The sequence below is a fragment of the Phocoena phocoena genome, chromosome 6, assembly GCF_963924675.1.
Source record: "Phocoena phocoena chromosome 6, mPhoPho1.1, whole genome shotgun sequence".
In the NCBI taxonomy this organism is placed as follows: domain Eukaryota; kingdom Metazoa; phylum Chordata; class Mammalia; order Artiodactyla; family Phocoenidae; genus Phocoena; species Phocoena phocoena.
In genome coordinates, this window is record NC_089224.1 from 89,779,228 (window position 1) to 89,805,751 (window position 26,524).

Sequence of the window (26,524 nt, forward strand, 5' to 3'; positions counted from 1 at the left end):
GGCGGCAGAGATGGAGACTACGTATGGCCTCTTGGCATGAACTCTTGGTAAGGCTAATCTAGCCATCATCACCTCTGAATGTCCAACCTGCCGAATTCCCAATGTGGTACTATTCTCTGAGGGACCAACTGGTCCCTTGGTGACAAGTTGACTTCGTTGGGCCCTATGCATGCTGGAAGGCCAATCAATTCATTCTCACAGGAATAGACATTTATTCTGAGTACAGGTTTACATTTCCTGCCAGCAGAGTTTCAGCCTATACCACTCTACAGGAGTTTACAGAGTGCCTGATCCATAGACCAGAACCCTACCTATCACAGCATCCAACCAGGAGACCCACTTTACAGTGAAGGAGGTTTGGGAGTGGTCCCATGGTCATGGGACATGTTGGTCTTATCACATACCCCCCTCCCCGAAGCGCCAGCCTGAGAGAGTGACAGAACAATCTGCGGATGGGGCAGAGGAAGCACCATCTCAGGGGCAATATTGTGTAAGAACAGGGTCTCATTCTCCAGGGTGCAATCTACAAACTGAATAAAAGTACCCTCTAGGCTCTAGAGTCTAGGGCACTGTGTCCCCAGCAGGAAGACTAATTGGGTCCAGGAATCAAGGCAGGGAAGCAGAATGGTCTCATTTACCACTCCCAGTGACCTACTGAGGATTTTTCTGTCCCCACAACTCTGGGACCTGTGGTGTTAGAAGTCTTGGCCCTCAAAGGGGGAGTACTTTGCCAGGGGACACCGCAATGGTCCCACTGAACTACAAGCTTTGTTGCTTATATTAAGAGACCAAAAAGCAAGAAGAGTCATCAACTTGGGAGGGGCAATTGATCCTTATCAGCGAGAGAAGGTAGGACCACCTATACTCAGAACAAGAAGGAATATATGTGGAATTGACTTGGATGCCTCTTGCTACTCCTTTGCCCAGTTGTGACTATGAATGGACAAGTACAGCAACCCAGACCTGAGAAGAGTGCAAACACCAAAGGCTCAACCTCTTCAGGAATAAAGGTTTGGGTCACACCACTAGGCAATGCACCAAGACCAGCAGAGGTAACTGACGAGAACAAGGGGCATTTAGGATGGATAGTGGAGGAGGGAAATGATGAGTACCAGTAGTGGCCCCGAGACCAGCTGCCAGTATGCAGCGTGGGGTTTGTCCCACTGTCCTACTTCATTTAGGTTTCCCTTTAGTAAGAGAGGCTCAATGGGCCCCTGGAGCAGCTGTTTCCTGCGTGTGTATGGAGAAGCGTGTTTACATGGTGCAAGCAGATGCCTATTTCAGCACTGCCTGGATAGCCCTTCAAGAAAAAAACTACGTGTGAGAACTTAGCTATGAGGAGTCCAGTTAGCTGACAGCTCTTCCTGGGCAGCCTCTAGCCACTGACCATGGCAGGGACACCAGAGTCTGGCAATTTCATCCAGAGTGACTGCTCTAACAGGGAATCTTCACACCATTTACTCCCGTTGGGTTGGCTAACCCTTTGTCAGATCTACGTCACAATCTGAGTCTTTCTCTACCCAATGTTTCCTTCTCTCTTTCCTTTCACAGCAAATGTATCAGCATTGTGCTCTGAAGCATTCTGCTTCCTCCCTTGTATTCTTCACAGTTGATATCCACCAAAAAAACGTCTTGTACAACTCCGTTTCAGTGTCTGAACTGACCTAGTGACTGAACACTAGGTCACAGGGCTGAAAAACTTGGGGTGGGGGAGGCAGGGTGGAAAATGAGGAAGGAAGGCAGAGCTAGAAGACAGAAGAAATTTTCAAAGCTCAATTGTTATGGGCTGAAGTTGTTTTTTAAAGTATATTTAATTGCAAAAAGAAATACTTTTAATAAAGAGTTGAAAACTTTAATTACAATAAGGAAATGTTTGCACCACTCTATAAACATCTCGAACTTGGAAAGAGGTTCTATTAACATAAAGCTTACATCATAAATCACCAATAGCTTTTATAACCAATGGAGATGGGAGCCATGTGCCTTACCTTTGGAAGGGCTTAAGTCAAACACTGCTATTTTTTTTGAATAGGATCCCTAATCAGTCTTTATCCATTACTGTATATCCAACACAATGCCTGGCACAGAGTAGATGCTCAGAGAATATCTGCTGGATAGGGTGGTGCCATACAGAACACCGTCGGTCAGGACAGACACCCTTGAGTCAGGAGGACCAGAGAATTCCAAGGAAGTTTCCTAATGTGAAACTCAAGTGTAGTGAGCCTCTTTCTCTCACATCCCGCATCAACCGCATCAGCAAAACCTGTAAACTCTATTTTCAATAAATTGAGAATCCAGCTACTTCTTACCACTTGTAAAGTTTCCACACTAACACAAGTCACCAGTCTCTTATGGATTACTGCAATAACCTGCTAACTGGTCTCTTTGCGTACATCCTTGCTGTCCCCCCAGCCCACACCAAGAAGTTCTCCAGGCAGCACTCAGAGTAATCCTTTTAAAGCCTAAGTCAGATCCTGTCACTCCTCCACCTTAAAATTTCTAATGACTTTCCAAGTTACTCCGAATAAGAGCCAAAGCCTTTACAGTGGCTTTGTGCTCACTGCCCCACTTCCTTTACACCTCTAATGCCACCAGCTACTCTCTCCCCACAGCTGTCCCAGCTCCTTCACCCGACATCCTGGGTATTTCTCCAATATGTCAAGGATGCTTCTACCTCATGGCCTTGCACCTGCATGTAACAAATGCTATGTGAGTGTGAACATTTATGGCTATTATTGTTGTTCCCTCTACTTAGTCCCCTCTAATTCTACTCAGCAGCTGAATGTCTCCCTTCCTCACTTCTCCCTACTCTAATATCAACTATCAGGAAGACTTTCCTTGATTGACCCGTATATCAGGCAGAGTCTCAGCAGAAAAATATACCACATTCAAACGAGGTATTGTTACAGATTGAACTGTGCCCCTCCAAAAGATTTACCTTAATTAGTTAAATTAAGTCATACTGGAGTAGGGTGGGTCCTTAATCCAATATGACTGCTATGAAATAATAAGAAATATACCTATTGGTCTCTGCCCCTGGTTCTTGCTAATATTTGGTCTTTGACCTTGGTTCCTGACACAGGGCTCTCCAAAACTCTTATAATTTCCTGAGTGATAGCAGTATCTGACACAGAGCTCCTAACCCCTTGGAATTTCCTGAGTAATAGGAATGTCTTTTGTTGTAATGAGGGGACTCTTGGTGGGCTCCTGGATGGGGGCTGGTCACCAGAGAGACTAAGCCATGATTAGAAGGTTGTAACTTTCAGCCCAACCCCCCATTCTTCAGAGAAGAGAGAGAGGCTGGAAATTGAGGTAAATAATTGATCACCCCTGCGTGATGAGGCCTTCATAAAAATCCCCAAAGTACAGATTTTGGAAAGCTTCTGGGTTGGTGAATGTATCCACGTGCCAGGAGGGTGGGGCACCCCAACTCCACAGGGACACAAGCTCCTGCATTTGGGACCCTTCCAGATCTCACCCTATATATCTTTTCATCTGGTTGGTCATCAGTGTCCTTTATCATATCCTTTATCATATAATAAGCTAGTAAACATGTTTCCCTGAGCTCTGTGAACTGTTCTAGCAAACGATCAAACCCAAGGAGGGGGTCGTGGAAATCCCAGTTGGTAGCTGCTCAGTCTGAAGTACAGGTGACAAGTTAGGACTTGCAATTGGCATCTGAAGTAGGGGCAGTCTGGTGGGGCTGAGCCCTTAACTTGTGTGATCGGGTGCTAATTCCAGGTAGTGTCAGAACTGAACTGAACGGCAGGACACCCAGCTGGTGTCTGCAGAGAACTGGGGAATTACTTGGTGTGGGAAAAAAGCCCACACATCTGGTGATCAGAAGTAAATATTAAGAGTAGTAATTGAGCAGTGAGTAGAGGAGAAACAATAGAGTTTCTCCTATTCTACTGGTGTCCTTATAAGAAGAGACACACAGAGACAGACATACAAGAGTTGAACGTCACATGACGATGGAGACAGAGACTGAGGTGATGCAGCAAGCCAAGGGATGCCAATGATCGCCAGCAAACCACCAGAAGCTAGAAAGAGGCAACAAAGAACTCACTGTGACAGGTGTCAGAGAGAGCACTACCCTACTAACACCTTAATTTTGGACTTCTAGCCCCCAGAACTGTGAGACAATAAGTTTCGATTGTTTTAAGCCACTCAGTTCATGGAGATTCAATTAAAGGGACCCTTCACAATCATGTAGGGAAGCATACAGGGACACTACAAGGACAGTACAGCACCCTGGAGTGAGGAGTAGGGACTCTCTAGGCATGAAGGGGCAAGGTGGGGAGCAGGTACCAGAACCTGGAAGGAGAGAGTCACCTGGAAGGTCAGGATACAGAAGCAATGACCTTGTATCAAGAGCATTGCCAACCACAAAGAGGAATACATGGCCTAACTTCATTCTCCTCCCTTAGTCCTATCTCCTGCTGGGACTCCCCAGGAAGCCAATTGTGGTAGCCCATACAGGGCAGCCCTCTTGGGGCCAATTGCTGGGTGAAAAAGGGGTAAGAAGATGGGGGAGGGGCACATTCACTGCAGCAATACTATTTCGCCTCTGTACTATTGATCTTCATGTTCTTTTTTTTTTTTTAAAAAGCACTTATCAGTACCACATATACTATAAATATTGATAACTTTGATTTTTAGTTTATTATCTGTTTATCTATTATTCCACTAGAATACAAACTCCATGAGGACAGGGACTTTGTTTCTTGTTGTATCCTCAGCACCTAGAACAGTTCCTGGCATGGAGAGAGTCTCAAGAACTATCTGATGAATGAATGGCTTGGAGTGTGGCATTTTTACCCTGGTATTTTCTAAGTCAGCAGCTGCTGCATCTCTGCTTGCTCATCTTCTTCCCTGAAATTACTTGACTGATTTCCAAAAATGCAAGCAAAATTCCCTGGCTTGTTACCAAGTATATGGAATCAATGACTCCCTCCTGTCTTTTTATCTTGGCCCAATAGCTCTTGAAGAAGCCCAAGGCCTATCCTACAAGGCCTCGCTCGTAAGCACCCTCATCTTGGTGGCCTTTGCGTTGGGGGGTTGGAGGGGGTCCTATCATCTGTCATGTGAACGGTGGGACTCTTGGCAAACGCATCTACATCAGACGAGGAGGCATACAGGCTGTCCAATCTGTACTATTTAGCCAAGCAAATAAAAAGTAATAATTTCAGGTAGAGCCATGAAAATCTTTAAACCAGGGTACTGTTGTACTATCACATGGAGTTTTGTGGGGCTCAGATGAGATTATCCATGGAAAGTGCCTCAAATGGTGCCTTGCCTAAAGGGTTAATGTATGTTTATTATATATTATTAAAGTTGTTGAAGAAGTCCTCTGTGAGGAAGTAAATTATGACTTGGACCCTGAATGACGAAAAGGAGATAGTCAATTAGAGATCTGGGAAGAGAGTTTCAAGCTGAAGTAACCTCAGCTGCAAAGGCCCAGAGACGAGAACCAGCTTGGCCTGTTCGAGGGATGACAGTGAATGAGAGGGAGAGAGAAGGAAAGAGATGGGGCCAGAGGGTTTGGCAAGTATCAGATGATGTGAGCTCTCCAAGGCCAGGTAAAGAGTTTGAATTTTATTCTTAAGTGTAATTAGGTATTAAGAGTAGATGTGACATGATTTATATTTGAAAAAGACCACTCTGCTGGGGAGGTTGAAAAAAGAGTAGAAGTGGAGAGACCAGTTGGGAGGCAGGGGAAAGATACTGATGCACTAGCCTAGGGTTGTAGAATTGGGAGAAATGGCTGAATTGGGGATATAACTTGGAGAATGAAGTTGATAGGACTTGATAATGGATTAGGTGTGGTGGTTGGCAGGGGCGGGGTGGGGGGAGGAAGAGAGGGAAGAGATTTATCAGGGATGATGACTAGATTTTTGGTCTGAGCACCTGGGTAGATGGTGGTGCCATGAACTAAGATGGGGGAAAACTGGTAGAGGAGCAGGTTTCAGAGGGAGGGGAGGTTCAGAGGGAATCAATGGTTCTGTTTGGCCATGATAAGTTTCAGAGGCTTACTATATTTCAAGTGAAGATATTGTGTAGGCAATTGGCTAACTCTATCTATAGCTAAGGGGAGAGGTCCAGGCTGGAGGTATTTCAGAACAAGGGGCAGGATGAGATCACCTGGTGACTAGCAGTAGATATACAGGAATACAGAGGGTGGAAGGTTAGATACTGAATTACAATACAGGGAGATATGTGCTGTGAATGGGGCAACACCAGGTTAGTGGAGAGGGAGGCTGGTCAGCAAAGTTCCGTGGAAGCATTATATCCACAGAAAACCAAGCAGTGACATTTTATCAGTGAGGATGCTGGTCCAGAGAGGTAATTTGCAATTAGTCACACAGCTAGTGACCTAACTGTAACTTTATACTTGAACTACTTTAAGTCAAACCCTATTAAGAGGCAGGATAGTCAGGCACCTAGGAACACAGGCTCTGGAGTCATTCTGCTTGGGTTCAAATTCTGGACCTGCCACTTACCAGGTGGGTGACTCCAGGTACATTACTCATCATCTCTATACTTCAGTTTTCTTATCTGTAAATAGGCATACTACAAATAGCTATCTACTTAGGGAATGCTTACTATGTTTCTGGTACTAAGATTTTACATACATTATTCAACACCCCCCTCCAATAATCAATGAAGTTGAATGCTATTATTATCCCCATCTTACTGATGAGAAACCGAAAGCATATTTATGCATTCACAAATATTTACTGTGCCTGCATTACATGTTTCTTCGTGCTAGGGGTACATCAGGAGATACAACAAAGTCCTTGCCTTTGTGCAGCTTGTCTGTGATTTACTGAAAGGAGAAAGATGATAAACCTAATAAATATGTATACTATATGGCAATTAGAAGATGATAAATGCTATAGGAAAAACACCAGGGTAATGAAGCTAGGAAAGTTGCTGTTTTAAGTCGGGTATCCAGGGTAGACCTCTCTGAGAAGGCGACATTTGAGCAAAGATTTGAAGGAGGTGAGACAGCGAGCCACCCAGGTAGCTAGGGAAAGAAGACTCGGAGCGGAAACAGCAAGGGCGAAGGTAGGCTCTCAGGTGAGAGCGTTTGTCTAACATCCACCAACAATGCCTAGGGCCAGCCGTGAGAGTAAGATATGAAAGGAAGGGACTGTGTATCCAGTTCTAAGAACTTTGACTTTTACTCTGGGTGAGATGAGGAACCACTGGACAGTTCTGCCCGGGGGAGTGATATAACTTGACCTTGTATTTAGGCTCAAGGTCCATCAAGGCAGTCTAGCGCTGGAGTCAGTGCTCTCAGAATAAAAGAATCAGTCGCCAGCACAAGGACTCAGCTACACAGCCAGCACCCTGCAAGCGCCGGCCCACTACTGTGGCTGTCACAATCCTTTCACTTAAACCCCGCCCCGACCTACCGCCCTCTAGTTCCCCAGCTCCAGGTCTCCGCATCCACTCAGTCTGGTCTCCACGTAGCGCTTCCCCGGCTATGGATTGCGCAACTCAGACAACAGGGCGGAGCCTGGACGTGGGCGGAGTCTGGACGTAGGCCGAACCGCGGCGGGCTGGAGAACGCCCCGCAGACTCTTCATGGAAGCCCCGAGAACCCCGAGACGCCCACTGACTGCGCCTGCGCACGCGCAATCCAGGCCGCCGACATTCCAAAACGGTAATCCGCGCCGCCCCGCCCCAATTCCGGGGCGGAGTTCTTGGCTGCGCCTGCGCACAGGCTCGCCGCGCCCTACGCCTGCGCGTTCAGCCGGCCCGACCCCATCCCCCAGGTTTTTCGGGTGGGGGAGGGGGTGCGTCTCGGCGAGTCACGATGATGGCGGCTACCATCCTGTGGTGAGGTAGCGGATTCTCTGCTGATCTCGCAGAGCCCCTGGCGCTTCCTGCAGACTTAGTGGCTGGCGCCGGGCTCGTGAGGAAGCACGGTGGCTCGTGCTCGCGAGGAAGGCCGCAGTCGCGGAGGCAGCGGCGCGGCCCGGGGCCAGGGCTGGGGGAGAGGCCGCTCTGCAGGGCGAATGTGACAAGCCCCCACCCCCACCGCTTTCCTCCCTAGTGCGCGAGGAGCGCGGGCGACCCCGGGGCCCCGCCAGGCCACAGACCCCGCCCAGCGGCCAGCACCCGGAGCAGGCCCGGCAGCGGAGCTGCGCGGCGGCACCATGCTGGTCACCCTGAAGACCCTACAGCAGCAGACCTTCAAGATCGACATCGACCCAGACGAGACGGTGAGTGCGGCGGGAGCGCGGAGCCCGGCACCGGGCAGGGGAGGCGCGCGAGGCGCCCACCGGGCCTGGGCTTGGGGCGGTGCGGTGGGGCCGTGTGCGGGGCCCCGGCCTCAGCTTCTGTAGGGGCCCGGCGGCGCGCCCGAGCGGGGAGACCTCCGGTACACCCTAGAGGGCCCGGCGAGCGGGGTCTTGGGCCCCGGGCGCTGGATGAGGCCTGCGGGCTCCGAGCGCGGGCAGGGCCCGGGGGCCCGGCGGCAAGCGGCCCACCGGACCTTCAGAGTTGGCTGTGGGCTTTGTGGCAGGAGTAAGGGGAAGCAGTGGTCGGACACCGAAGCCCTGGTAGCAGATGGTGTGGAGTACACGCCCGCTGGGCACGGGAGGCCTCGGCCTGGGCGCTCTCGGCGGAGGGGCCAGAGGGGGAGGGGAGGTCAGGGCTGCCTCGGCGGTCTAGCCGGGCTCCCCGATGGTGGGTGCACGGGTTGGGGAGGGAGATGTCGGCGTCACCACTGTCCCTGAGTGGACCTGGTTAGGCGCTGAGGTCTAGGAAGCGCTAACTGGAGATAATGAGCCTTAAATAAAAAGTATCAGATTCCGTCTGCTGAACAGTGAGAGGCGAGTGGTCAGGGGTGGTGAAAATGCATTCTTTGCCCCCTTCGCCGCAGAATTGGTGACCCTTTTATTTGCCTATATCTTGAATCGTTTCGCTGCAGTTCTCCCGCCACCCAACCCACACCCATGTGTAGATTGCCCTTTGAGCCCTCTTTGGTGGTGAAGTTTGTTGGGTTAGAGCCCTTCAAATCCAGGCTCAAACTTAACTCCAGATTAATGAGTTCCCTGTGTTAGAAGTCTTGAAGTTGTGGGAGTCGGAACTCTGCACCCAACCCCCAAGTAATAGCCTTTCAGGGGAGAAAAAAAGAAAATAAAAACTTTGAGTCTCTTCTGTAAACTCTTGAACACCTCAGAAGTTCACGTGTTAAATTCTCATGTCATCCTGTGTATTTGTGAGTGCAAAAAGGCACTGTGTTGAAATCAGTACAACTTTTTGCCAAGATCTAAAAATGCCATTCAGTGTAAACTTACTTGTGTTCTGGAATTGTGATGCTGTACACCATTGAGGTTGTCATAAGGCTTTATTTAAAGCAGCAACTTTCAGCCCATCTATATTTTTAAAAATAGGTGATTCAATTTTGGTGGAGATCTGGGGCCTTAGTGTTAGTTAATTAAATAATCCTGAGCTCCCATGTGTGGCTCTAACTTATTTGCTATGTGCCTGTTTTGCAAAGATGTTAAGATTAAATATTATTTAATTGGTGGTCAGTAAATGGAATCGATTATTAATCACTCCATACCTTTGAGTGAGGGTATAGTGTTATGTTTTACCTATATCATTTAATCTAAAGTTTTCTACACCTTTAATTATTTAAAAAAAGTAGTTCCCAGCCTTTTTGGAATTGTGACTAAATGATTTTAGTTCAAGATATTTAATTATATGTGTAAATATGCTGTGTGGTAAATTCTTAAAGGTGCAGGAGATAGCAATTTTAGATGAGAAATTCAGTGTTCTCAGAAGTAATTGACAACACCCTGTGGATTGCTATTACTAACAAAAATCATTCTTCCTGAGTATTCCTTTACTGCTTGGTGTATACTTAGAAGTTAAAGGATGAAAGTTAATGCAGCTGTTTAATGTTTTCAGACAAAACTTTTCATAAAATGTTATTGACTTTGGATTTTTGTAGTGACACGGTTGGTGCTGCAGGAACTTTACCAGCTTATATTCACAATTAATTCCAAGATTATTGAAACCTAAAGGATTTTTTTTTTTGGTAAATATCTGTGGATTTATTGAAGCTATGCAGTGACTTTCTACAGCTCCACTGAATTATTTATGTTCTATAAAGTTTGTATAGCTCTTTAGGCATTTTATGCATTCTTTATCTTAGAGCCAATATTGTATTTGTATAGATTCTTAACTGTACTTGCTATTTTCCAGTTTATTTCCAAGGGGATTTAAGTTATATGAAACATACTTCTAGACGTATATTTTCAGAAAGCTCAGTTGTTACAGAGAGTTGCTTCTTTAGCTTTTTGTTGCTGTTTGTCCAAATATAATTTTGTTGCTGTTTATGTAAATATAAAAGCTAACATTGTTAGGCTGGGACAAGAAATGAAAACACTTAATCTGGATATACTGGAACATTTACATTAAAATGACTTGTGGGTTTTTACTTTAATGGACTTAAATTTTAAAAATGGGAAAAATGTTAGAACTATTTTAATTCCATCTTTATAGTGATTTTTAATTAAATATTTATTTTTGATACAGTATTTGAGAAAATTCCAGTAAGAAAAGAAGCAATGAAAATTACATAAATAGAGGGAGACTGTAAGTGTCCTGTTTGTCATTTGTGAAAACTAGATAACCAAGGATATTAGAAATAGATCTAAAATAAAGGGGAAAAAATAGGATTTTACTGAGACTTCTAGGGAGATTCACATAAAATGAACAGATTTTGGTCTCTAAGATCTCTATTTTGGCCGCTCAAAGGTTTTATTTTTACCTAGAAGGAACTAAGAAACCTTAAGGAACTTAAGTAACTTGAGGTGGCCGGTATAGAAACTTGTGAGCTTGAGACGAGCAGGAGCGAAAATGAGTGAAAGGACTGAGATATAAGAGGAATCATGGGAGTGAATCATTTGCTCAACAAATGAATGTTCAGTGAACTTTGACTGGCAGAACTGGAGGAGTACAGGGACATGGGGGACATGGTCTGGGTCTTCTTGGGAGCCATATTGACATAGTCTTAGCTCCGTCAGTGGCTATAGAGTAGATGCACAAAGTAGAAAAAGCAAGAGGATTTGTTTTTAAGGTGTTTGTATTTGCTTTAGTGTTTGGATGTTGAAAGTCCTCCCTTGCCTCTTTTTTAACAAGTGAAACTTTCTTAACATTCATTTGCCATTTTGTACCACTTACTTGACCATTGCCATGCACTGCCTTTAGTGTTAACCATTACAGAACAGTGATTTTATTATTACAATAATAATTCATCTCACAGAATAACTGGGGAAAAAACCAACAGTAAGTTTCAGGTGAGACTTTAAATGCATAAGCTGAAATATGATTGTATTATATAAGTGACATCAAAGTTATGTGTATACATTGGAAGTTTTTGGTAAGAGAATTGTGAAGATACAGTAGTTTTAATTTCTATAGCCAGTATATTTAATATGCTATGCAGTAATCTCCAAAGGATTAACCTCACTTTGTGGTATATTTGTGTAATGGTGATTATGCTATAAAATACTACTTGAGTACTAGTCTTGTACATGGGATTTACTAGCCATCATTTATTAGCAAATTGTTCCCATTGTGGCTTATTGTATTTTAACAGAGTTGTGCTGAAGATAGTACCTTATTATGGAAGTTCCCTAGATTATTAAAACATTAAGTAGTAAACATATTAAAACACTGTATCACAGAGGTAAAACTGACGTTTCTTGGCATATTGGTAAAACAGAATACTGTAGTACCTGGGAAACCTGGTGTGGTTTGTATCAGACCTTTGCTCTTTCTATACTTGGCACACAGTAGGAATTTAATAAAGATCTTTCTTTTGAATGAATTAAATACATTTTTTGGTGAATTGCCAAGTCAGTGATCCCTCAGTGTTTGCATGTTGATTTATTTAATGTTTGTTGAATACTTACTAAAAATATCAGGTCTTGCTGTCATGGTGTGTACATTATAGTGGAATAAATTAGTCGAAAGCAAATTTTAAAAAACAGATAGTGGTAAGAGTTATGTAGAGAATTGAAATAGGGTGAGGTAATTTGATAGTGTATGACTGGGTGGCTACTTTTAAATTGGTCACAGAAGGCCTTTCTAAATAAGGTGACATTTAAACTGAGATCTGAATAGTAAGCACTCAGAGATGGGGAGAGTGTTTTCTGTAGGGAAAGACCTTTAAGAGTGTGTTTTGGGAATCAAAAAAGGCCTGTATTGTTGATCTAGTAGTTAAAGGAGAAGAGAGGTAAGGGATTAGAGTTAGGCAAGGGGCCAGGGCCTGTAGGGCTTTGTAATAAACTGAAGGTTTTCAGTGTAAAATAGGAGGCCTTTGGGGGCTTTTAAGCAGAGGAGAAAAATTATTTCTTTTATGATTTTAAAAGGTTACTTTGCTGTTTGGAGAATAGATAGCAGGAAGACCATTTAGAAGGCTTGCACAACAGTCTTAAGAGGTCAAGGCTTTGACCAGGGAAGTAGGAGTGGAGATACAAAGAGAGGTGGAGGGATTTGAGATATGATTGGGAGGATAGAGTTGAGAGAATTTTTTGATGCGTTGGAGTGGGGAAAATTGAGAAATCAAAGATTAAACATAGGTTTTGGTTGTATAACTTGTGTGAATACTTGTGTTTTTTCCTGAGATGTGGAGGGATGGGAGAGGGGCAGGTTTAGGGGTTGGCGTGGAAACTCAAGACTTAAGTTTAAGATGCCTATTAAACATTCAGGTGGAAATGACAAGGAGATTTGCTATGAATTTCCGTCCCAAAGGGGCATTTGGGTTGGAGTTAGAGACATGACAATAAGCAGCATATATGTTTGACCTCAGTCCATTGGACTGGATGAGATCATCTTGCCACAGTCTTTTTCAGTGCCCATGCCTTGCAAAATTGAGTCCAAGTGCCTAGATTATCCCTTATGTTTAATTAACTTCTCTGCTACTGGAATTGAGGAACCCTGGTGAGAATGTAGTGGGATGGGGCTTAGGGCTGAAGCCTGGGATGCTATAACACGTGGAGATTGAGTACTGAAGAGGTCAGTTAAGGAGCAACCTTTGAGGTAGGAAGAATCCAGAGAAGAAAAAAGTTTCAAAGAGGAGGAAAAGGTCAAATGTATCTACTGCTTGAGAAATCAAAAGTAAGATAAAAACAAGAAACATGACTTTTGGTTTGGGCAACTTGGAGGTCATTAGTGACCCTAATGAGTAGTCTCCATGGAGTGTTAGGGCCAGAATTTAGTGGATTGAGGAATGAGTGGGAAACATGTGAAAATGATCACAATAATTCTGAGCGTCACAGCCTATGGTAGGCATCGTTTAAAACACACACACACACACACACACACACCCCAGAATTGTGGAAAATATGTAATAGTGTATGTTTTAAAAAGAAGAAATGGAGACCAGCATGATTGGTAACTTGCCTGGGGTCATACAGCAATGGCCTTGGTAGTTTCACTGTGTGAATGATGTTCTTGCCCATACTCTGACCTTCTGTTCCTTAATCGCTCATCCAGTGATCTTTCCTTCTACTCTACCTCAGTTATTCAGACTCATGACTGGTAACTAGGTCTTATCACAACCAGTAACTGTAGCTCTTACCCCCATCCACAGTAATCAGTGTTTAGTATCCCACTTTAACTTCCCTCTGATTCCAATGCTAATGAGACTTAACAGTCTATTACATCCATACTCCTTTTCACTGGCCCTCCCCTCGTGCCCAGCTGAGATAGAGTCAGTGACTATAATCACTCCCTTGCAAGGGTCAGGTATAGCATGTCTCTTGAGCCAGGCTGCCTAAGTTTCAATCCTGGCCTTAGTACTTGCTGTGTGATGGGACCTTTGGCAAGTTACCCGATTTTGTGCCTGTTTCCTTATCTGTAAAAAAGAGAACACAGCCATGGAAGTACTAACCTCACAGGATTGTTTTGACGGTTATATGAGTTTGATATGATACACAGAGTGCTTAGTGACAGTAATTAACAACATGGTCCCACTCTCACTCCATTATTCTTGTTTGAAATACTCCAAATATGATTAAATTCAAGTGTGTGTTTGTACCTGTGCAGCTAGAAGGCGAACACATAGGCACCTTGACTTGTCTCACTTAAATTCCTGAACAATAATCGTAATCAGGCCCTTGTAGTGACAGTCATACATTTCACTATTCACTTTTCCACTGTCATAGGCAGATTTCATATCATCTTCTCTCTTTATTTTCAATCAGTGACCCTAGATTTTAGGTTTTATTGAAAATATAGAAACAGTCGGGACAGAACTTTTACAAGATCCTACTGGAACTCCCTACCTGCTAGCCTTTTATTGTGGAGATAGCTATGTATTGTGGATGGTGCTATCTAAGGCCAATCCACCCCCACTTTACCACAGCATCCTAAACTCTTGTCGTTTATGAAGGACATCACTCCATCAGTTCTCCTTTTCTACATCATTGATTTTTCCATTTCTAAATTTATTTAATTTATTTCTGCATTGGCTCTTTGCTGCTCTGCGCGGGCTTTCCCTAGCTGCGGCGAGCAGGGGGCCACTCTTGTCTGTGGTGCTCGGGCTTCTCACTGCAGTGGCTTCTCCTGTTATGGCGCACGGGCTTAGTTGCTCCGTAGCACGTGGGATCCTCCCGGACCAGGGCTTGAACCCGTGTCCCCCTGCATTGGCAGGCAGATTCCCAACCACTGTGCCACCAGGGAAGCCCAATTTTTCCATTTCTAGAGTATCTAAACATTTTCCTTGTCTTAATAAAACTCTCCCTTGTCTCCACATTTGTCTACTCCTCCATTTCTCCCTCTTCCTTACATCAGAACTTAAGAGTAGCTCTTGAGTCTGTTTGCTTTTTTTTTTTAACATCTTGCTCTTTCAAATACATCATGCTATTCCTAAACTAGAGGAGAATTTTCTGCCACTTTATAGTTGCCCTGTGCCCTTGAGCATAGTACTTAAATCTCTTTTCTTGTGAGTAAAATGGGAGTAATAATATTTTACCTGCCTTCCTCGTAGAGTTGATTTGAAAATCAGATGAGATTATGGATCTGTAAAACTTTTGGTGAATTGTGAAATCAGAAATAAATCTATGCAATTTGTTTTTTAACAAGTCCTGTTTACAGTTATTTTGATCAGTGTTTTCACTGTCTTTTTTGAACAAGGTTTGTGTAAGTGAGATATCCTCATTTTCTTAGCTTGATGTAATCAGCAATTTCAGTGTTGAGAGCAGTGTTCTGCCTTTAGCTTGGAAATTGAGATTATTTGATAGATAATGTATAAAATTTCTGTTGCCTTTGGAAAGAAATGTGCTAAATTTAAGCCTGCTGTAGAACAGTGAATCCTGCTGAAGGACACCATGTCTGTTGCCTATAAGTTTGGATAAATACATTCCTTGTGTAATGTCTCAAAGAGCTAATTTTATAATAGAATGAACTTTATAAACCCTTTAACATTATATATACCTATTCCAGCAGAGGAAGTAGACCAACTACAAATGACTAATATGTACGAATAGGTCCTAGATACTTCAACAGGTAGATAAAAATTGTTATTTGTCTCTCCCTCTGCCCTCTCTGCCACATACTTCTGGTTGAATGAGGTAGGTGGCTTCTTGGTAGTATGTTAGATCCATTTTCTGCCTATATAGAAACTTGAAAATTTACAAGTAACTTGGGAGTTTCTACTTTTCAATCTTCAAAGTCTGTGTCTGCTTTGATTGTTGAAACCATACTGTTAGGGATATATTTTATAATAGAAGAGATTAAATTGGCGTAAATAGGTAGGTTTAGGAGCCTGAATACCATAGTTTCTGTGGGGGGAAATTAATTCTGTATTTAAAATTATATTTTAAAAAGTAGCCTTTTGGATCATAACCCTAATTTGAGAATTGGTTGCCTTTGTTTACTGTTTATCCACATATTATTAATACTGTAGTCTTAGTTATTCTTTCAGTTAAAAAAAAAAAAAAAAACTTGTGCCACATTTTTTTCATTCCTTGGGTCCAGTGGGGAGATTTTTCCTGTTGCACTGATGTCAACCAACATCTTCATAATTCTGTTTTTAGAATTAGCAGAAACTGACTTTGTGGAAGAGATTCAGGAAATACTCCTTGGTGCCTGCACCAGTTTCTCAAATGGAAGGATACCACCCAAGGAACCAAAGAGGAAAAAGCTTTGCCCATAGCGTAAATCTATGGAATCCTTTTGTAAACATATTTGGCTTTAGGTCTCTGTTTCCTTTTGCTAATGGTTTAATTGCCAAAACTTATTTGCTCTTACTAATTTTTTTTTTTTTTTTTTTTTTTTTGTGGTACACGGGCCTCTCACTGTTGTGGCCTCTCCCGTTGCGGAGCACAGGCTCCGGACACACAGGCTCAGCGGCCATGGCTCACGGGCCCAGCCGCTCTGCGGCATGTGGGATCTTCCTGGACCGGGGCACGAACCCGTGTCCCCTGCATCGGCAGGCGGACTCTCAACCACTGCGCCACCAGGGAAGCCCGAAAGAACTACTTTTAATGGTGGTTGGCCTGAACTAGGGTAGTGCCATGGGATGCAATATAGTGTTCACATTGGGAGGTAGTTAGATGGTAAGTTGGAACAACTGGATAAATGATTTAATGTGAGGAATATAGGAGAAGGAAGAGACAAATACCTCACAAAGGAATGGGATGAAAAAGGATAACTGATCTGCTTTTGTGTTGGCACTTTTTCATAGTGATTATCTCCCTTTTGGGGAAAAAATAAAAACCACGTCAACTATGTTTAGTATTAGATGTTGAGTATATTTTTCTTTTAAAATGCACAGTTTCGTAAGAGAGAAGTATGTGGCTAGAAAAAATTTGACTTCTTGAGTGTTACCCATGCATTGTCTCTAGTTGAATCAATGATAAACTCCCATTCTTTATCTAGGGGGAAATAAGCAGCAAAATGAAAGTTTAGTTCCTGCTTCTTATTTGTTAGCCTTGGAGAAGCCTGGTTATTTACTGGGATCATAGTGCTCAGTTTTAGGTCCATCCTGTTGAGATGACTTACTGGGAGTATTGGCACGGGGTGCAGCACGGAGGAGTCATAACTACATTGGCTGCCGGACATAACCTTTCTAAGGGAAACCATGTGCGGAGTTGCTACCTTTTCCTTCTTTGCAACATCCAGAAAGAAGGCCTTTCTTTATAGCTGTTTTAAAGTGTGCTCAATTTGATTGAGTTAGGGAAGACTTAGACAAAGTAGTCTAGAAACCGTCTTTCAGCAATTACATTATGGTTGAGATGCCTATGGGACATCCAGTGAAGGTGTCAAGTAGAGAGTCAGGAGAGAGCTGGGCTAGAGATACACATGACATACGAATGGTTCTTAAAACTAGGAGTAGATGAAATGGATTATCCTAGAAGTCTGTGTAGAAGAAAAGGCAGTCTTGGGCATAGCCCTAAGTAACACTTAAAGGTCTCGCCAAGGAAGAGGATTTCAAAAAGGAGTGAACAAAGAGATAGGAGGAAAACCAGAAGAGTGTGGTGTTATGAAAGCCAAAGGAAAACAGTGCGTAAAGGAGAGATGAGTTAGTACTGTCAAATGTGGCAGAGAGGTCAATACTACAGAGAAGGACTAAGAAGTATCTGATGATGATGTTGCTGAATTTAGTGGTACTGGTGAGGGCAGTCTTAATGGAATTGTGGGAGTAGCGCTACTGCAGAAAATAAGCTGCAGAATGAGAACACAGTCTGTGCTTCAGTTTATCAGCATTGTGTTGCACCCTGGAGTAATAAGTGTGGGGTTATGAGTAAGTAAAGACAATGTATAGTTAATTTTTTGAAAATTACTTGAGATTAAGAGGTGGAGGAGACTGTGGGGGATTTTGTGTGTTTTTAAGATGATAGAGAATTGGGTCTGTTTAAGTGTGAATGGGAATGAACTGGCTTTGAGGGAGAGGTTGAAAATACAACTCGGCGGGGTGGGGGAGTAGGAAACATAATGAATCTAGCAAGGTACTGGAGAAAGGAATTAGATTTGAAGAGAGGGATAGCTCTCTTCAAAGGGAAGAGAAGATTGAGATTAGGTGGGGAAGAAGATTGAGATTAGGTGGATCTGGATGCAAAAAACCATGTGTCAGTTTGGTAGCAGAAAGTTGAGGGTGTGAGTTCCTGTGGTGTCTTCTGTACCTTGAAGTAGAAAATGGTCATCTGCAGGGGGTTGGGGGGGAGTGTTGGGAATCAGATTTAGAGGAGAGTACAGGTTTCAAACAACCTCTTGGAGGAGGGAGGAGAGGGCTAACCAGGGGAACAGAAGGATTGGGGGTGTCGTTCTTTTTCTCCAGTAACATTTAGAAGACTGGATAAAAATGTGGATAGGCAGCTGGTTAGACATTAAAGGTGAGATGTGTTAGCTAGAAGAGTATGACACCACAGTGGTTGAAGTAAATTTTATTTTGAGTACTGACAAATAAATTCAACTGTGCTCGTCCAGATGTGGAGTTTTACCTGGTAGGAGCAACAGAAAGGCAGACAAGTCTGTGATGTTAGGAAGAAAGTGATAGAAGCAGTGGCATTATTGTCTAAGCTGAATAGAGCTTGCAGTAAAGATCAGAATGAATGAAAGTAGAGGCTCAAGGAAACAAAGTTGTAATGAGATGCAAGACCAGGTGTAGTGAACAGTTACTGAGAGAGCTGGTAGGAATAGGAGATTGGCACTTACCATTTCAAAGAGCATTTTGGGGATGATGAGATTCAGCCTGTGTCCTGAATGACTGTGAGTAGATGACTTAAGTGGATTGGAAGTAAAGATCATTGGGTTGAGGTTAAGGAACAAAGCCAGAAGTTTGGACAGGTCAGGGAACCTGGTTCCAAAGTCTGGTTCACTTATTTTCTTTTTTTTTGATGCAGTTGTAAACAGGATTGTTTACTACAAGGTATTTTTTTCATCTTTATTGAGATATACTTCAAATACTACAAAAGTTCACGTATTTTCTTTGACACATGACCCAAGGTAGTTTTGCTGCGTTGAATCCACACACACACACACACACACACACACACACACACTCTCTGCCCCCAAAATGTCAAGGTGTCCTGGCATATTGCCCACAAAACATTATATCATTTGATACCCTTGTTCTGAGAGTGTGTCTCTTCACACTTAACACCAAAAATTGTTCAAGACAGTCTTTTCCGGTATGACCGTCTATTGGATTAATGATGTCTGACATTAAAATTTGTGCTTTTAGTTACTAATGATGTTGAGCTTTTCTTTTTATTGGGTTTATAATTGTGAATTGCCTGCCCCTGTCATTTGTCCATTTTTCTGTTGGCACAAGAACCATTTTCTACCATTTCTCTTAATTTTTTATTTGCCTTTTTTCTTTTGTTATGTGTCTTGTTATTTCTATTTGAGTTGCGTGCTTAGTTTATTAATTTTCCTTCTTGTTTAATAATAAACATGTTTAGTGTTAGTCTATGATTACTTTTTTAACCACATCATATAAGTATTGTTATGTAGAGTTCTCATTGTTATGTTTTAGTATTCTTTAATCACAGTTTTGGTTTTTTGAAGCGATGTTATTTACTAGTAAAATGACTAGAGGGTTTTTGTTGTTGTTGTTTGTCCTCCTTTCCCACTCTTAATCATACATATAGCGGGTTGAGATTCTTGTGATGGATTTCCGCTTTGGGGATATCAGAATAGCAGTGATACTACTGGCCCACTTCAGGAAGATCAGTATAGCAAGGGTGATTTATGTGGCATTTGCAAAATACACTGCTCTAAAGCTTGGAGTCAGAAGAGCTGGTTTTGGATTTCAGCTACTACTTATAGTAGCAATGTGATTTGGGGAGGAACCCTACCTTTTGTGTCCCTATCGTGACAGTTTTCCACTTAAAGCTCAGAGCTATCAATTCAGACAATTTTTTTTTTTTTTTTTTTTGCGATACGCGGGCCTCTCACTGTTGTGGCCTCTCCCGTTGCGGAGCACAGGCTCCGGACGCACAGGCTCAGCGGCCATGGCTCATGGGCCCAGCCGCTGCACGGCATGTGGGATCTTCCCGGCCCGGGGCACGAACCTGTGTCCCCTGCATCGGCAGGCAGACTCTCAACCACTGCACCACCAGGGAAGACCCAGACAATTTTTAGAAGAATTCTGGGAACTGAAGGAAATGGAATTTTCCCCCTTGATTCTTGGTCATTTAAAGTAGTGAAATTTAGTTCCATTATGTCTCCTTGCCTTTTTTTTTTTTTTACTCCTATGCCACCCTACTTCAGAAATTGATTGCACTCTTTTTCTAAGTATCAATACTTCATAATGAACCTGTGGTCATGTAATTTTAGGGTTGGAAGACCATAAAGATCATGTATTCCAGTCCCTCTTTATAGATGAGACTGATGTTGAGAAAAACTGAGCTACCTGTTCAAGATCATTGAAGTAATACAGTGGTTCTCAAGTTTGGCTGAACTTTGAAACCAACTGTAAAGCTTTTCAGAAATATTGATGTCCAGACCCACCCTCAGAAATTATATTTTAATTGGTCTTTATAAAGCTCCCTCAGGTGATTATAATGAAACATTAGCCACTTTTAAAGTGAATAATTTGCCTTTTAACATTCACATTTAACTTTTTTTTTATTATTGTGGACAAGACCACTTTATTTCTTAGACCTTTTAGATTAGAGAGCTTTTCTTTACTTTCTTACTCTGTGAGAAATAAGCCCATAAACTTTATAGTGAGAATCAAAACTTTCTGCTTTTGAAACCTTTATTTTGAATAGACTTATAAAGTCAACTGATAAAGTCTTTTTTAAAAAAACTGTGTACGTGGAACAGATGGTAAAACAGTTGATATGTTTATACTTCTACCTAGTAGTATGGGTTGTTAATAATAGGTCTTTCTGACGTAATATTATAAAGACATGATCTTTGAAGTTTTTGGAGTCATTAATAGTATGTATAAAATTTTTATTTTGCATCATTTGTTCAGATTCTGGATTTTCATTTGTTTAGACTTTTTCAAAAATCAAAAAATTTTTTCCTATAGGTAAGAGCACTGAAAGAGAAGATTGAATCTGAAAAGGGTAAAGATGCCTTTCCTGTAGCAGGTCAAAAATTAATTTATGCAGGTATGCATTAAATGCTGAAATTAATATGCCATTTTCTTGTGTACTGTGACATTCTTTAGTTTTAGAAATTGCCATCTTACAAACTGTAGTGTATACAAATTGATTGTCAGAAACATTGTACAAATAAAAGCAGAGAATGAACAGTCATTTGAATGTTATTAATATTCAGTCCTCTGTTTTTTCACATTTGCTTTATATATTTCTCCATCCAGTGATGTTAGATAGTTTTACTTATTAGTTTTATCTTTTGTAAGTATTATGTAACTGGCTGTATTTGTTTTGTTTTGTTTTTTGAATTTAAAAATTTTTTATTGAATTAGTTTGTGTGACATTGTATAAGGTGTACAGGGTGTTACTCTGATACACTTATATATTGTAATATGATTGCCAGTGTAACGATATTTATCGGATTACATGATTAGCAGTACAGTGTATTGTCTGTGTTCATTATACTGTGCATTAGATCTCTATGGCTTATTTACTACTCATTAGAAGTTCGTACTCTTAAACACCATCACTCTTATCTCCCCCACGCCCCATACCCTTGGTAACCACCAAGATAAAATACTTTTCTTTTATAAGTTTAGGTTTTTAGATTCCACATATAAGTGATATCATACTTAGCATAATGTTCTCAAGGTTCATCATGTTGTCACAGACGGCAGGATATCTTCTTTCTCATGGGTGAATAATATTGTGTATATGGGTCACGTCTTTTTTATTCATTCATCCATTGGTGGGCATTTTGGATTGTTTCCATATCTTAGCTATTGTGAATAGTGCTGCTGTAGAGATGGGAGTGCATATGTCTTGTCAAAATCCTGTTTTCATTTTCTTTGGGTATATACCCAAAAGTGGAATTGCTGGATCATATGGTAGATCTATTTTTAATTTTTTAAGGAACTTCCATATACTCCATAGTGGTTGGACCAATTTACATTCCCACCAACACTGTATAAGGATTCTTTTTTTCACCACAACCTCACCAGCCCCTCTTGTTTCTTGTCTTCTTGATGATAGCTATTCTAACAGGTGTGAGGTAATACCTCGTTTTGATTTGCATTTCCCTGATGCTTAGTGATGTTGGGCATCTTTTCATCTGTCTGTTGGCTATTTCGATGTCCTCTTTGGAGAAATGTTGGTTTACTCCGCTGATTTTTAATCAGATTGTTTGTTTTTTTGTTATTGAGTTGACTGAGTTCTTTATGTATTTTGGATATTAACCCCATATCTGATATATGGTTTTCAAAAATTTTCTCTCATTCTGTAGTTTGTTCCATTCTGTGGAATTCTTTTCATTTTGTTATTTGTTTCTTGCTGTGCAGTGCTTTTGAGTTTGGTGTAGTCCCATTTGTCCAGTTTTTTTGTTTTATTTTTTGTACTTTTGGCATCATGCCCAGAAAATTATTGCCAAGACCAAAATCTCTGACTTTCTTCCCTACACTTTCTTCCAGGAGTTTTATGGTATCAGACCTTATGTTTAAGTCTTTGATCCATTTCAAGTTAATTTTTGTGAGTGGTGCAAGATAGGGGTCCATGTGTTTCTTCAGTTTTCCCATCAAGCTGAGCATCTTTTTTAATCTATTGGAATGAAACCATTTATACTGATTATGTGTATTAATGTACTTGGAATCATTCCTGTGAAATTAAATTTCAGTTTATCTGTATTTTAAATAAAATACCAAAATTGAAGAATACAGAAGACCTTATATGTCAAAAGACACTATAAATAAGCAACAGAAGAAAGATTAATATTCAGATTATATAAAGAGCTCTTACAAATCAGTAAAGAGAGGATGACCCAATTAAAAAGCAACAAAGGATATGAATAGGAAATTGTAAATTAACTAGCCTCACTAGTAACCAGAAAAATGTGTGTTAAAAATAGACTTGATATGTGAATTTTGTGGAGAAAATTCTTTTCTTTGTTCTTGAGAAGAAATACTGAGCACTGTCATTGTAGATGTTGGTAAGGTGGATCTTGAGTTGCCCATGGATTCTTGTTTCTTCCTACATAGAGATTTTAAAGTATTTTCTTAACTGAGGTGGTTTAGAGGAAACACCAGCCCTGTGATGAGGAATCAGAAGCCTGAAGAGATGCATGTAGTTGATGGCAGACATAAAACTAGAATTTCTGCTTCCTAGTCTTGGCCTGTTTTTTCAATCCTGTGCTGAGTAGAGACACTATTCCCTTTTGTCTTAATGCTTGCACCTTTTGATTCAATAACGTTTTAAAAATGGAAAACGAATTTCAAGGAAAAGGAAGCCTGAAGGAATCCTGACCTTACATTTGTCCTTCTGCATGACTAAAATCTTACATAGTCTGTGTGCCTTACTCAGTTCTCTATTATCTTACCATTTCTGTGTATTAGGACACTATGAGTATCTTATTTTTATAGCAGTGGAACATTTCTGTGTTGCAGGTATCCAGTATTTGTGGGAGCAGGCAGTTCGTTCATTTTTCCTTCCATCAAGAGGGATTATAGGTTATTCCGGGGAAGGGGTGGGGAATCCTTGAGTATCTCAAAATTGAATTTTGTCTTCATGATCTCCTCTTTCTCAGGACCTAGTTAATATTTCCTTACCCAGCAAGTCTTTTTTATTATAAGTAATAATTTTAAAGAAATGTTTGGGATTGAGATATCTACATACAGTATATGAGTTTGCTATCTTTTAGTCAAATATTTATTTATGCCTTCTTAACTAATCATGTATCCACTTATGTTTATCTTGGCTGACTGGTTAATCTTTTTCTTTGGGGAAAGTTTTAATAGAATTGATGTTGGTGATTGTTTTAACCTCAGTTAGTGTAAGACAAAGTTACGGTGCCTTCAGTAATATGTTTTTTTCTTAATGTGCTAGGCAAAATCCTCAATGATGATACTGCTCTAAAAGAATACAAAATTGATGAGAAAAACTTCGTGGTAGTTATGGTGACAAAAGTAAGTTTCAACCTCGTTGTATATATCTTTATGCATGTGAGTTTAAAAAAAAAAAAAAAAGATGATCCCAAGTCTTGCTTTACACTTTCAAGTGAAAACAGTTTATATACATCCATAGTGGCATGCACTTAATTGTTATTAAAGATTTTAACAGTTTGCTTTGAGTCAACTATAAAGTTAATAGTTTCATATATTTGTAGTTTGAGCATAATTTTAAATATGTCAAAACAACTGATATGTGAAGTGTCATGTTAAAAATTATTAGGTATTATTGGATTAGTAAAATCACTAATTGTATAATTATTAGAGAATGTGATTCTTAGAAATTGAATAAGTGTTTCTCATTTTGTAGTTTTTAATAAGAGTGCCTTAAAAGGATTTGCTAATTGATGTACTAGACCTAACAAATACTTCAGGGCCAAAAAGACATATAGATTAACAATTTCAGTGATATTTCTTAGCCAGTGGGATAGATTTTTAGAAACTAAAAAAGGGAAAAGACAGCTAAGCGAATGATGGAATGATTATTGTGAGAAGGTTTTTAACAGGAACTTTTTTGTGATTTATTGGACTGAAATAAAAGTCAAAAGTTTTTCTCTAAAGCAGAGAATGAATATGGATTCTTTCAGAATTTTTGTTTTATTTATATACTTGTTTAAAGATACGTAAACATGCAGTAGAGAGTTAAGACAAATAGAGGAGTGGTGGTGCTCATGATACTTTTAGGACTGAATTATGATCCTAAATTCTAAACTCCTAATAATCTCAGAAGAGCAGTGTTATTTGTAGCACCCAAAATAAATTTAAATAGGTAATTGGAAACCAGTTTGTCAAAGACTGAAGATAGAATAAATGTGAGTTTCTTTTAAAGTCTCAAAGTAATTGATATATGCAGTAGAAAACAAAGTTGAACAAGTAAATTTTTTAAAAACATCTTTATTGGAGTACAATTGCTTTACAATGGTGTGTTAGTTTCTGCTTTATAACAAAGTGAATCAGTTATACATATACAAATATCCCCATATCTCTTCCCTCTTGCGTCTCCCTCCCGCCCACCCTCCCTATCTCACCCCTCTAGGTGGTCACAAAGCACAGAGGTGATCTCCCTGGGCCGTGCGGCTGCTTCCCACTAGCTATTTTACATTTGGTAGTGTATATATGTCCATGCCACTCTCTCACTTTGTCCCAGTTTACCCTTCCCCCTCCCTGTATCCTCAAGTCCATTCTCTAGTAGGTCTGCGTCTTTATTCCCGTCTTGCCCCTAGTGAACAAGTAAATTTTAATTATGGAATACTTTTGTAGTGAGAAATGAAAAGCAGCTAAACAGTTTATATGTACTGGACTTAATTTTTTTAAATCTATTAAGAACCATATTGATTTTGCTATATTTAAGCACTTATTAAATGTTAAACTTTAAATACACAGGAACAGAATCATATGAGGAAACTTTGCCTCATCTAGTTTTTTCAAAAATTGTGGTACACAACACAACATTTACAGATTTAACCATTTTTAAGTGTTTGGTTCATTGGCATTAAATGCATTCACATTGTTGTGTAGCCATCACCACCATCTGTTTCTAAACCTTTTTTCATTTTCCCAAACTGAAACTCTGTACCTGTTAAACAGTAACTACCCATTTCCCCCGCCCCCCAGCCCCTGACACCACTGTTCTCCTTTCTATGAATTTGACTACTTTTCACACCTCGTATAAGTGGAATCATACAGTATTTGTCCTTTTGTGACTTGTTTATTACCCTTAGTATAATGTCTTCAGGGTTCATCCGCATTGTAGCATGTGCCAGAATTTCTGTCCTTTTTAAGGCTGAATAGTATTCCCTTGTCTAGTTTTATCATACATAGTACATAGTGGAAAATGTGGTAGCCACACATTTGGGTATGTATTTGTTATGGTCTTATTTCCTTTAGTATTATAGTAACGTTGACTATTTAGAACATAACTAAGAGTTAAGCAGGATAGTTAAGTCCCATCCCCCTACCTTGCACAAGGCACTTTTTTCCAGTACACTCTATACTAGCTCAAATAGAACAAGGCACAAATCCACTCATTGCATTTACAGTTTGTTGATTTATACTTGGGGCAAATTATATTGAATTTTAATCTCATCTTCCATCAAATCAGTTACCTTTTCACCTTAGGTAAGTTATGAGCTAAGCAGGTAGTGAGTATTGATAGGCTGTAGAAGAATAAAACTCATATAATATGATTTTTACCCATATGTAATTGCTTTTTGCTTGGTGGGAATGTTTATGGCTCTGATTCTAGTTCAGAAAGTGCTGAGCATGCGGTTATAACTTTATTTGGCCTTTATTTGTCGGTTTAACTGTATATACATCTCAAAAGTTATGTTAATCTCTTTGTACTTACACCTATTGGCTTGTAGTCAATATTGGGATTTTCTTCCCTCCTCTAAAATACAGTAGACTTTCTGGCATGTTCATTAATCATACTTCTGTTTA

General features: G+C 40.8%; 1 protein-coding gene across 1 annotated transcript in view; it reads left to right on the forward strand.

Annotated features, from left to right (window-relative positions):
- Nucleotides 1-7,803: 7,803 nt before the first annotated feature.
- The window catches only part of RAD23B (RAD23 homolog B, nucleotide excision repair protein), a 44,134-nt gene continuing 25,413 nt past the window's right edge, over nt 7,804-26,524 (forward strand). The window contains exons 1-3 of the mRNA XM_065879015.1: nt 7,804-8,234; nt 21,020-21,101; nt 23,964-24,043. Of these exons, the coding sequence (XP_065735087.1) occupies nt 8,169-8,234; nt 21,020-21,101; nt 23,964-24,043 (228 nt within the window). The 5' untranslated portion in view covers nt 7,804-8,168. The remainder of the gene's footprint in view (nt 8,235-21,019; nt 21,102-23,963; nt 24,044-26,524) is intronic.